This window comes from Diadema antillarum, unplaced genomic scaffold (genome assembly GCF_040938485.1).
Source record: "Diadema antillarum isolate AM-2024a unplaced genomic scaffold, OU_Dant_1.0 scf00000183, whole genome shotgun sequence".
Taxonomy (NCBI): Eukaryota; Metazoa; Echinodermata; class Echinoidea; order Diadematoida; family Diadematidae; genus Diadema; species Diadema antillarum.
Window position 1 is genome coordinate 2,407,214 of NW_027271072.1, and position 13,622 is coordinate 2,420,835.

The window sequence follows — 13,622 nt, forward strand, 5'->3', positions numbered from 1 at the left end:
ACCACTTAATATTCATGAAACTTGACATACATATTCATAAGACATGTGCGGATGTCAATGTAGCCCTGCTCGCTTTGCCGAAGACCTATTTTTGAAGTTGCAAGTGAATATAAATGAGGTATCTTGTCAGAAATCTCGGAGCAGCAGACCAGAATAATGACGTCATATTCTAAGAAAAACTGATTTGCGCTTGCGCAATGAATGGACTTTCCCATGCTGCTTCGATCCAGCGAGCTGATTGGTCGATGCAATGCAGCGTACTGTTACTGTGGGATGCAAGGTGGCTGCATGCACTTTCTACTAGCTGTCCGATTGAACTGCATGCTGAGTGTGTGGTGCAATGCTTTACAATACATTTCTCATTAACTGGTAACGAAGGTTCCCTGTATTCTCATCATCAGAAGCAAGGGAAATTAAACCCACTTTCGTTACAGTACAACAGTGCCGTACGGCACTGAAGTACAGGTGACATGAGAGCGACAAAGATGTGGGTACATGGACTTGTACCCTGTCTTCCCGTGTGCGAATGACTATGAAATTTCGTGCTCGGAACGAACTTAGAAAGTGCACCTCTTTCGATTATTTCCAGACATATCCGGACGCATGACTTCTCGAATGTGATATTTTAGAGTTCCGGAAAGAAATACATACTTAGTAACATACTTGAAAGTTTTTTGTTGTTCACGAAGTCAAAATGTGAATTTTAGCAACGATTTCTGACAATTATTTTCCGTTTTGAGAGTGAAGTTATGCTACATTTTGGAATATTTTATCGTCGTTATTTAACGACAGGCAGGTTAACATGAGGTTTTTACTTTTCATAACCGTTTGGATTATCAAAAAATATTAATAAATAGTAAAGTTACAGCAGTTTTGCTGTGACACTTTCCTAGCGGTTTTCATGCGAAACGTGTTCATTCAAGAGGAAAGCAAGGTCAGGTCAAAATGAAAACGGTGAGTTAATTGCACCCGTCCGCTGCGACTGTAACAGCAAAATGCATCTCATCTTCCATACCATACTTTCATACTTTTTTCATATGAGCTTCAAATATTTGGGTTGTACATAAAAATTCAATTCCAAAATTGTCCCCATCATAATAAACATGATCAGATTGCTGTAAAAGCACATATGATAAACGAAATGGTTATTATCAAATCATCATCATTACTATTATTATAATATTACTAAGGCACATTTACACAAAATGAGGGAACAGGAAGATTTGGTCGGCTCAATATCAACAAATATTCCACCATTATTGCATGTATGACTCATTAAAAGCACAACCACGAACGACGCTAATTTGATGGTGAGAGCTGCATTAACTTAATTAGGTGATACGCTATCAGCGTATCACCTATTGTGCTTGTCAAAATTTCTCCTTTTTTTTCAATTTGGCATAATTTACCATTTGCAGATGAAACAAAAATCCATCATTAGTGAGCTTCAAAATAGTTCTAAAATGTGAGTTAGGGATAGAAACAACCAATGTAAAAATCTGAACCAGTATAATCAATGTTAAGTCATCCATTATTAAATATATACAAAATGTGAACAATAGTTATTCAAATCATAAAAATCTTCCCTAAACCATCTACAGTCATGGTTTAATGAAAAAATAGGGATATCTCCTTATATTTAAGGCTTTATTGCCAAAATTTCATATTGTAGAATGTTTTGTGATACAGTTGACCTACACATGTGATATGCATATCAAATGTGATAACTCAAAACATTTTTTTTTTTAATCACTGCTCCCAAAGGTAAACATTACCTTTAAGGCACTTTGAGAGGTTGGGTCTTATATGTACATGCAGCTGAAATGTCAACTTTCGATTTCCTTTCAAAACGATCTTTTTCCCTATTATGATCTACACAAGTTTCATTTTCTGACAATGCGTAACAGTATGACCATCAGATGGCCATGTACATATGTATAACAGATAACTTCTTTAGATAAGGGCACAGCTACAATCAAGTGCCATAATTTCCTGGTATACTCCCCTCCCCCCCCCCCCCCTCCCCATGCGTACATACGTACACCCTACACACAGATAGCTTCCAATACATTGTGCATGTCTTATCCTCCTAGGGTAAAGCTATACTGCCCATAATGCTTCCACTAAACACACAAGCCCACTAATGCACACTTTACCTTGAATACTTGATACCCATTTTTAAAGGCACCGGTCCTCTTGGCAAATATTAGCAGCATAGTGCACTTTTGACTTTTAATACAATTCAGAATCTGAAGTGTTTTAACAACCCTCCTCCCCTCGATCCCCACTAACCCCCCTCCGCCCTATATTACCATTCACTGGTAAAAAAGACAACATTATAATGTTAAGTTCATGCATCATACTTGGTTCTTCCTCAAGAATAATGCATTATGCAGGAAAATAAGATTTATCATTGCCAGAGTGTAATATTGAGGAGTCATAGTGTAAAACAGGAAAAAACAGCTTTTCCTTTTGGTGGCCCCATACATATGATTCAACTGCCATACAAGCTCACTCAAAAAACCACAACCAATATCATGACTGGAAGTCAATTTTATTCTGGAAAACATTCTGGAAGAACTAAGACAGCCTCTCATGTGATTAAGGGGGTGTTTCACCAATTTAGTCAGTGCTGACAAGTTGTCAGTCACTGACAATTTCAGCAAAATCCTTGGTTTTGATTGGCTGAGATGCTCTGGTCACTGACTGTTACTATGGTTATTGTCAGAGACTGACAACTTGTCAGCGCTGACTAACTTGATGAAACACCCCCAAGATGCTCTCTTCAGAAACATGCTCTCTCCTACATATATCACACACACACACACACACACACACACAAAATGACACGAACAAGTATCATCACAGTATGGCCCAATACTTGACAGAGAAAGAGAGAATATTTCTGATGATTTTTTTTTTTACACATTGAAAAACAAACACAATGACAAAAAAAAAAAAAAAAATTAAACAAACAAACAAAAAACTAGTATTATACCATCACTCATGATCCAGTGGTGGATCCAGGCAGGGCACTTGCCCCCTTTATTTATTTTTTTTTTAAGTAAGCAAAAGGGAAAAAAAAGAAGAAAAAATGGGGGGACATGTGCCCCCCCCCCTTTTAATTTTGTAAAGGTGCCCCCCTTTTACGGAATTCCTGTATCCGCCCCTGTGATCATATCGCAGAAAAGTTTATGATATCATTGTGCTCTAAACTATTACATGTCACTCTTAATGCATGAAATATGGCAGGTGACATGTTCAAATTAAAATCAAACAAATCAAATCAAGGGACACGAATTGAAAAGCCTTGTGTGGTTCTAACCAACAATAAAAATCAATCATGGCTTCAGTTTAACAGCTTGCGAGGAATGTCATGTGACGGCAGTCCGACAAGGCAAGAAACTGTGTGCTGTCACACGCGAGGAAACTACTGCTGCACCATCACTAATCTTACGATGAGACACTCAACAAACATTTATGCACATATGGCATTTAATCTGCCACAGCTGGACACATACATCTCAGCATATGAATCCAGTAATTTGGACTGATTGACTAATTGATTGAATTGATTTGTCCAAACGAGACCTATACAGAAGCACTGAATGCTTTAATAGGCAAGCAACCAATTTTGGATGCATGGAATTACATTTCGATGTAAGAGGCATGAAATTACTAAAGCAATTTCTTCTATACATTATACGTTTCGATACACATCAGATATCGCAAAACATATACAGTATTTATTGAGTAAGGATTACAAAGTTTATTGCAAGGGATGTACTCAGAATCTCATATTTTGTCAGTCACTCCAATGCTTTTGATAGCAAGAGTCCAAAATTCAACATTATTCATCTTACTTAACAAGGTCTTTTCTGAATTCCCTTCCAATTTCAAGAAGCTGTGTGACAGGGCCTATGAATTAATGATAGTTGTAATGTACTTGTTGCATTCAGGCTAAATACATTCCAGTACTGTATATGCCATTAGCAAGTTTAATTTTTTGTGAATCGGGACTTTGCGACAATTTCGTGAGTGGTTAAATTTGCAATTGTGGAGTATAGTAATGAACTGAGAAGTGTATGCCTGCATGCCACATTCATGTTGGAATCAGAGTTAACATTTTCACACGTTTTTAAAGTGAAAACTAAGTTTCGGCAAGTGCTTGAGAACCCGTCCAGCACCATTTCATTTTTTCTTGCAATATATTGAAAGAGTCCACTAAGAAACTTACCTGGCTGATGCGGTTTGCTGGAATGATGAGTCAGTTTGGAGTATTTTGAGAAAAATAATAATAGTAGGAAAACCGACTTTTATTCCAGAAGGCTCCAGACTAACTCTGTCTTGGGAAAAATTCGACCCTACTTCAGACAATGAATTCACACGCAGTTCGTGATCGCCACATTCTACTGGCCACTGCATAACACCAAATGAGGCCTAACTGAATGGACAAGAAAGTGCATGTTAACGTAATCCTGTACAGGGCAATTCCGCGGTTAGTAACGTTACATTTGAACAAATTTAGATATTTGTTTTTACTACTAAATTACCATTTATTCATTTCAAGTCAAAATTATGACAAAAACATGTTCATCTTTCCCAGGTTTATGATACAAAAAAAAATGGATACAATCCACGAAATATTAGAATTGCTATGGCAACTTAACAGGCTGGTTAGTAACGTTACGAAAAAAGGACATGACAAAAAAATCAATGTCTTGTAACAAAAAGTGTGCAAAAATTAAAGTTACTTCAAACAAAGTGTTGCATTAATTTCATTTATCGCATCATGACAAATGTTCACACAAATTTTTTTTTGCAGTTCGACCAATAATTTCTTAGCTAGACCCCCAAAAGCATGGTTAGTAACGTTACATTTGTCCTGAGTAATTCCGCAGGTCATTTCACCCTTTTGTAATTGACAAAATGTCACATGACTTCTGGAGTACTTAAATGTATTCATCTGTTACCCTTTAGCAAAACTTTGAGGAAAAAATGTCAAAGGAACCCACTGTAATTTGCATTTAAGTGAATTTCAGCATCCCCAGTCCCACAAGTACATTTTCAATGATGGTTTTAGATCTCGCAAAATCAATAAATATGAAAAATAAAATCTACTGAATTTGAAAGACCTTAATGATTGGTGAACATCCATGGCATTAGTTGAAACCTAAATTAAAGAGTATGATAAAGAGGCACATTTCTTTTATCCATGTCATGTCCACCTAACTGCGGAATTGCCCTACAAACAAAACAGAAAGACAGCGCATGGTCCTCAGTTGCTGAGACGCGCGGTCTTTTGAGTTTTTGTTGTTGTTTATCAAGCGCCTTTGATTGTTTTACAGGTGCTTGATCAGTGCATCGGCGCACACTAATTTTGCACGCGCGCAAAAGAGGTTTTTGATGCGCGCGTTGTAACAACTCGGACCATTACTGCGAGTAGCCAGAACACGAAGCGCTAGTTTATACAGGCCGCTCCCATAGGACAACACTGTACAATCAGAGGGACAATCATTACAACTCATCCCGCCGTTAAAGCGAAGCCGAGTTATCCCCGAGTCCGAGTTTAGCCTGACCCCGTTCGGGTAAGTACTGAGACTGAACCTTTTTGGTTAATATTTCGCATTTTCGTCGTTACCCATCGAATATCTTGTCATAACATCGTTATCCTGCACATTTCCTAAGCATACGTTCACATTTGGGAGCGAAATTTGACAACTTTTGCGGGCGTACCAGAACTTTGTTTGGGCTTTAAATTTGCGAATAGCACCCGGCTCAAGAAACTTGCGGATATAAAAGCCTCACAAAATATTCTGCTTTTACAGTATACTGTGCAATGCATTTCTAGGAAATGAATATAATAACAACAAGATAGACTGTATAAAGTGAACAATAACAGATAACTGGAAGGGGGAAGTGGGGTAATCTTGGTGGTCACTTTGAGCCTGCACAGAATAGAAAGAAAAAGGTGTCTTCCTGGTTTTGAGATAAAACATGCCATTCCACAATTATAAGGTTTCTCTTACCGGATTGAGCACAAATGGAAGTGAGGCCCCGGGGGCGACTCCTGTCTGGGGGTATGGGTAAGCCATTCTGGTATTGCCGTCTCTTTGAGGTTCTCCAGGAATATGATTCTGCAAAAAACAGAAGAGACACAATTAGCACAATGAATGGGACAAAGAACAGGATATAAATCACAATAGCAAACACTATGAAGGGTTTATCGGATCAAGCTGATATTCTGCACATCTTTCAGGTACATTCTATTCATAGGTTCAAAACAACTTTCAACGCGATAAACTCATCCATTCAAAAGTTATACGAGTCTAAAATGACAAGTGTATAACAAAGGGAAATCTGAGAAAATGTCAAAAAAAGTTCAAGAAAAAATGCAAAAAGAAAATTTCCCATTTGTCTTAGAATACTTCAAACTTTCATATTATACAGGAATATGACCCACTTCAGCTATTTTTACTCCACTATGTAAAATTAGGGCAAACAGACTTTTTGCTGGTTTTATGATGCAGTCACAATTATCACTGTATACATACATAAGTATTTGTACCTGGCGTTTTGTACCTGTGGGTACTTCATGCAATGGATTCCAAGCTCTTTCAAAAGAGACAATCAGCACTCTGATATACAATATTGTATGCTGATATTTTCGTGAGGGTTTAATTCTCGCGAATTTCAGGAATCACTATTGGACCGCGAATTTAACAACTTGGACAAATATCTCAAACTGAAAGGCATTAGTGCACTTATGACAGCCTTAATGTCAAAATCATGAAAACAGCATCTCGCGAAAACTGCCTATGACCTCCTCATTTGCAAAAATATCTGTACACAAAAATGATAGCTTATAAAGTAAGTTAAAGAGCTACATTTGCAGTGGCCCCATGGCCTGAAGCCACTAAAAATTGATTTCTCGCCACAAAATCTCTTTGCAGCCCGCTCAGGCAGCTAAAAAACAAAATTAACTTTCCTTTTATTTCAGTCCAACATTTCTTTGTTAATATTAGGCCACCAGAATTTCAAATTCAAGTATCTATTAAAGTGGCCCAAATGGGTCACCAGAAGAAAAAGTTAATGTTGAGCCCTGAGTTTTCTCTGATCTGAATTTTTTCATTCTTTGTATATAATTTTTTGCCGATCAAACATGTGAATGAGCAGCAGACAAAGGTCTAGACAACAAAAGAGACGTAAATAGATTCATTTTATTTGCCTGAATATGAAGAAAAAATATATCCCCAAGTATCTTCAGGAATGAAGAAGGGAGATTAATCTGAAGATAAAAGAATATATATGTCACGTGTCCCACTCCTGCATTGTGATGAAAATGAACTTTCATCTCTTGTGGAGTCTGATGGAGCGTGGAGGTCATCATGGAAGATGACGCTATGGTGTACCAAGTGTCAAACATCGATCCTTCATCAGACATTATACTTTCTTCAAGTAATGATATGATATGCTGGCAGGTTCCATGACACTTGCTCCTGCAACAAGTGCTCCCATGAAATATCTGCACGCTTTTAAACCCAACCATAAAATTCTACCCATAAACATAATCCCAACCCTAATCCTAGTCCTCACATCAAAACCCTAACCCTAAGTCCTTGGAGAAAATAAGACCAGAGCAACTGTCGCAGGAACAAATGTTGTGTCACTGCTGGCATCATGCAAGTGTGGTGTCTCATGAATTTTCTGGTACACGTGTACATAAATTGCAAATAGAACAGATGTGACCAGACTTCACTTTAGTCTATCCTTGATATTAGCTTTGGTTCACAATGCATAAGCCCCTCCAGTTATATTTCAAGAAGAAATGCGTTATGCCATCAGATGAAAATCTCTCTCAAGGAAAATATCCAGAAAATTTTTTATTGTTATCTCATTGCCATAATGAGCAACTGAATGTGCATATTTATGAAAAAAAAAGGAAATCAATACTTAGAGATACATAATTTTCATCAATGCCTCCAAGCTTTCTACATTTATTTCAACATCCAAGTGTACATTGTATCTAAACTGTTTTCCCATATCACAAAGTCAGGAAATTCACATGGAAGAAAATGGATCTCAGTATAATGATGCAAAAATATAATGGCAAAAACCACAGCAGTTTATAAATCAAATCACAGAATTAAAACTTCATGCATTACTGAAATCTTCGCATTGACATACAACGTATTTTATACATACATGAATCCACATATAATAATAGACCTACTTGACAAAGGGGTCTTGGTGTCATATGAAACAGGTCTTCAACTTCGAGAATCAAATTTGCATGGCAATATTCAAGTTTTCCTGTCGGACCGGTACTTTAATCTAGCCTTGACATATGAACAGAACAAGATGGTGTCACATGACATAGACCTGCAACTTAAAAAATCAAACTTGTGTGGTCATATTCAAAGTTTTACTCAATTTAGCTAAAGATACCAACAGATGATAGACCTACTCAACCAAAGATTGCTCGGTGTCATCTGACATAGACCTTGAACTCAGAAAAATCAAAGATGTATTGCAATATTCAGCACCTTTTTACATTTACTGCTGACTGATTTTACATCTCGGTCGAGTAGTGTTATTCTGTACAACATACACTAGAACTAGATCTTATCTATACAGTTGAAGCACAAACAAAAGGGGATATTATGCAACTACTCTAGTCAAAAAGTACAGTGTACCTGTAGCCTGACCAGACCGCTGTGCAAAGCACAGCAGTCTGACATGTACTAGTGTTTAAACGTTGTAAACGACCATCGCTTTTGACGGCAAGACCACAAAAAATGTCTTTTATTTTGTTTGATTTTAAAGTGTATAATACCACCCACCTATATCGTATTTTGCTGATGGTTGAGTTGAATTTGGTGTTTTGTTGGTATCCAAACCTTATTGTTGAATTTTTCAGAGTAGATTAAGTGATGATTCACAAAATCAACGAACTACCACGAACGCTCAACCCGAGGTACCCTGGTACAGTGGTAGCATTTTACGTACGCCTGTGCGTTTCGTGTGTTACGTAAAGCGTGTCGTCTTCTACGTACATGTATTTCCACGCGTGCTGCTCTCATGATTTGACGTCACTTCCGCTCCGACTAGCTACGTTGTAGTATAGGAGAGTGATTGCCATTCAATAACATGCAGAAGATGAGGAGTGAAGCAATACGGACGCTTACACTTACACTTACAGACCTGATTTTAAGGACGGATTTCAGTGGGTTTTTGACGTAATTCAAAAAAATACGCATACCGATTATTGAATGATTATCATAGATTACGGGGATTCCTTATATTTTAGTTTTCCATGATTAATAAAGATATTCATGAAGGAAACGTACACCCACCGCTGAAAAATAACAACGTCTGCGAAGGAGTAGACGTGCAGCCGCTGTCGCTTTGCGACAGCGGCTGCATGTAGTTAAAGTAGGTTCCTACCTAACCCCGGGACGCTCCGTGTACACAGTTATACTGTGGGAGCGTCCTGAGTCAATAGAGTGCTATATCGGTAAGCTTGAAAAACATACACAGTCTGTCACAGATTTTCGCCCCTCCGTAAGTTTCGAATATCACTAGAAAAAAACTTACTTTTATAGTATACATTAGATTCTTATCTAATTCCTACCATTCGTTCACCTTGTTCTTGTTCACACTGGTCCAATGATCTTGAAAAAACATTTTTTTTTTTACAGGTCCATCTCCTAGCTCCCCATCCCATTCACCATTTTCGAAATCAGTATGCAGTACACTGCGCACGTAAATATTCATGTACTGGCGGTGTCGCAATACTTTTAGCCTTCTGACAAGGCCTGCGCGCGCGCACTCACCCAGAAAGCAACGCAATATACAGCGAGAGGGTTTGCCAACAGTATGATAAGGCCTTGCCATAAAGCTACAGCTGTACAATGAATTGACGGCCAGCGCATGCGCACAAATTTCAAATCCATTGACTGTATAAGATGTCGTTCTCCCAAGTTCCTCTCGACCGAGTCACATTTAACTCATCAATTCGAGCAGAAAGGGAATATTGGCAGAACCAAAAGTTGAACGCAGTCAGTCTTCAACATTACAACTTCACCTGTAAGTCATCATATTACAGAATTTTTGCGATTTCATATTGATATTTAGGCGCTATACTTCGTCTGTCATGATCATGTCTGCTACAATGCGCAGCCCCAACACTGCTTGTTGGGGCTGGTCGCAGTTAGTTCCTACCTGGTGCTAACAGGAAGTTCTACTCGGTGCTTATAGGAAATTACACTTGTTGAGATTGATTCAAATTCGGGCTTAGCCTATTATCTGTGAGGACAGACGCCTCCCCATTAAAAGATTGAAATCGGTCACATCACGGTAGGTTTTTGGTCACATACCGTTGCGTTGGTACAGAAATAATAGCTACGCGTTCAATGACATGCCAGTCACATTATGTGGGGATTCCCCCTTCGATCCCGCGCCCCCTGTCACACCTTTGCACTGGGTTGGCTTTGTGGGAGGAGGTCAGCGTGGCACAACACTCAAACATATTACATTAAAAAAATCTGCATTCTCACCGCAAACAATTAATGTCACTTGTATTTTCATCAAAAATATATGAGCTACGAGTAGTGTGAATGTTTTCCACACAGAGAAACTTACATGAAACGGGTTATTAGTGGTCTTGGTCGAGCGCTCTCTCCGGTAGCTTGTTCTCCCCCTGTGCTCTGGCAACGGAGTGACCGATTGCAGTCAGTGCGTGTAAGTGTGTGCAATACCGTGTTTGGGTTCTAGAGTGACATTCCGTTTCGCAGGTGGGTGGCGTGTCCAGTAGGGCTGATACAGTAACCTCGTGTAGTCTATGAAACTAGTCTCTAAAGTATCAGAGCAAGTATCACGTACTTGTACTCAGGACAGTAGTGGCACATGGCTCTACGTGATGATCATGCCATGGCGATGATGTCTGTACATGTCCACAAACAAATTTATTAGTGTATCAAGTAATCATATTTTTGTTTATTTGTTTATTTGTTTGCTTGCTTATTTGTATTCGTACTTGGACGAAAAGTCAAGGTATATGCTACTTCCCCCCCCCCCCGAAAAATCTCAGGCGGGACTCTTGGAACGTCGTGCGTTTTGGCGTGTGTGTGTGTGCTGTTATTGATTTCTGTGTGTATAATTACAGCTATTCCTTTTGATTTACAAGTACATAGAGACTCTAACAAAATTTCATTTTCAAGAAAAGTACATATTCCATCAACTTGTTACTGACATACCGTTAGGGTAATATTATTTCCCCTGCTTTCTGAAAGAGGAAAGTCAGTAATTGCCTTTTATGCTAGAAAAGTGAAAATATGTTAGATTTTCCTTTATGTTAATATAGCTGTATGATAAATTGTTGTCTCAGAATGACGTCATTGAACTGTATAGTAGTCCCTCATCAAGCGATGACGGCACCGAAACTTTAAAAATGCATCATAACTTTTGAATTGATTGTCTAATTTTCCTCAAACTTTGTGTCCTACGGTATGTCCTGCTTTCACTCAATCCACATCCAGCGCTTACAAGCAGCTAAGTATTAACCCATTCCATACTGAATTCTGAAATCTTCATAGACTTAATACACAATCCACCAGTTTCCCGTATGAAACGGGTTAAATTAAATCAGGTTTCGGTTTCCTTTAATGCGTTTTGACGTAGATGGCGGGCTTCGACGAATTACTTTCACAGGTATACATCCACAGAACTCTTTTCTGTGTATACATCCCACAGAACTGTGAGTTCTACATCATGTGGTGACAGTTCTGTGGTGCGTCGATCTGGTGTAATAATGGGTAGCAAAGAACCTCTCATCTCAGGGGAAAAAAAAAATTACACACTCGAAGGTTTTCACTTGTCTCCATTTCCGTCTACTCAACTTATCCAAGGACCATAACTCGCATGACAGTCACTTGTGCTTTGTGCCTGATTAAGAAATTGGATACAGAAACTTGTCAGAATGTCTCGCGAAATGAACGCTCCGATCGACAACTTCAGTATCATCGCTTGTTGTGAATCTCCATGATAGTTACTACAATATTGTTCCTATTTATACTATAAAAATATTAATCAAGCAAATGAATAAATTCCACATGATGAGGTGTATTCCAGATACCGCAAAATTCATGATTATATCATAGTAGCTTTATAAATTTGCTCGATGGGTAAACGATCTCTTTGACGCAAATAAAAAGTTTAATTCAATTCAATATTACCATCGTTGAATGGGTTATGAACTGAAAAAAAAAAGAACAACCGATGATAACTATAATGAGCCTATACTTGAAAGAATGATTGCTTTACAATAATAGTATTCGTGGAACCTATAAAACAGGCCTCGAGTATAACGTTAAAACATGCACATAAGCTTCGGTATATACGCAGACACCAGAATAAAAGATATTCGTATAGGCCTATTCATTCTCACACTATGTGTGTGGACGGACTCGTATATCTATAGCTACATGTGATGACAAAAATGATCTGTGTGCATGCCAATGAGAAATAAAAAGATTCCATGAAGGTTAAAAGGATATACTGGTGCTTTTTTTTTTCATAGGATAAACGGACTGCCATACATTTATTTCTGTGACATCAGAAACTGACACATAATGTTTTGTTGTTATTTCTAAACTTGAGTGTTATATTCCTCTCGGTCTCTTTTTTATTCTTGCTGTATTTTTATTATAATGTAATTTTGTTGCATATTTTCGCTATTTTTGCTACCTGGTTTATATGTGTACTTTTGTTATGATTATAATGATGTGTATTTGAATATATGTTTTTGTATCTTAAGTTACCACTTGGTATAAGAGCAGTTTTTTCTTTAAACTGAAAGGGCTACCCTATTGAAATAAAACGAAATCAGATTGCTGATGTATACTGTGAAATTTCACTATGTAGCAGTAGTAAAGGCAGGTTGACGCGTAATTTATATAATTATGGGAAGAGTAATTGATGACTATTGTAAACATTTGTATAATGCAAAAAAATGTTCTTTTCTTAAATGTGCAGAATCTAAACTACGTCGGGGTGAACCTGGGGTGCATGTGAAACAACTGAGACTGTATGACGAGAGTGCAAGTGTGGTTACAAAACTCAGTTGGACCAATAATATTGATTTATAAAACAAAATTAGTTTCAAGTAGACCTTCTTACTATTCAATTCAATTCAAATCAAATTATTTTATTGCCATATAAAGTAATACAAAGTAATATGCATAACGCTTACATGAATACATAGTATTTAAAGGAACTTTGAATCACGTATAGGTTTCAACAAAACATGAATACAATTATTATAATGATACCAACTCTTGTTTGAATAAATAAACAAGTAAGCAATACAATCTTAATTTATAACTCTACATTGAAAAGAGGAATTCACAAGAAAAGCATGGCTTGTAAAATTACTCTAGAAGGTGAGGGCATCTAAAGATCCGTCAAGGAATGCATGTATACATTTTGATATCCTGATGTCAGGCGAAATAATCAGAAAAAAAAAGACTATGACAAGGACAAGAACAAAAGCAGGGATGGAACAGACAGAAAATAAAACTAAAGATAGGCATGACAAAGAAAGGGAGTGAAACAAAACAAGA

At 37.6% G+C, this 13,622-nt stretch overlaps 1 protein-coding gene across 1 annotated transcript in view; it reads right to left on the bottom strand.

Annotated features, from left to right (window-relative positions):
- Nucleotides 1–10,706, bottom strand: part of LOC139723262 (galectin-8-like) — a 47,439-nt gene extending 36,733 nt beyond the window's left edge. Inside the window, exons 1-2 of the mRNA XM_071634520.1 lie at nucleotides 10,645–10,706; nucleotides 6,030–6,137 (exon numbers count right to left, since the gene is read on the bottom strand). Of these exons, the coding sequence (XP_071490621.1) occupies nucleotides 6,030–6,095 (66 nt within the window). The 5' untranslated portion in view covers nucleotides 6,096–6,137; nucleotides 10,645–10,706. The remainder of the gene's footprint in view (nucleotides 1–6,029; nucleotides 6,138–10,644) is intronic.
- Nucleotides 10,707–13,622: the final 2,916 nt, after the last annotated feature.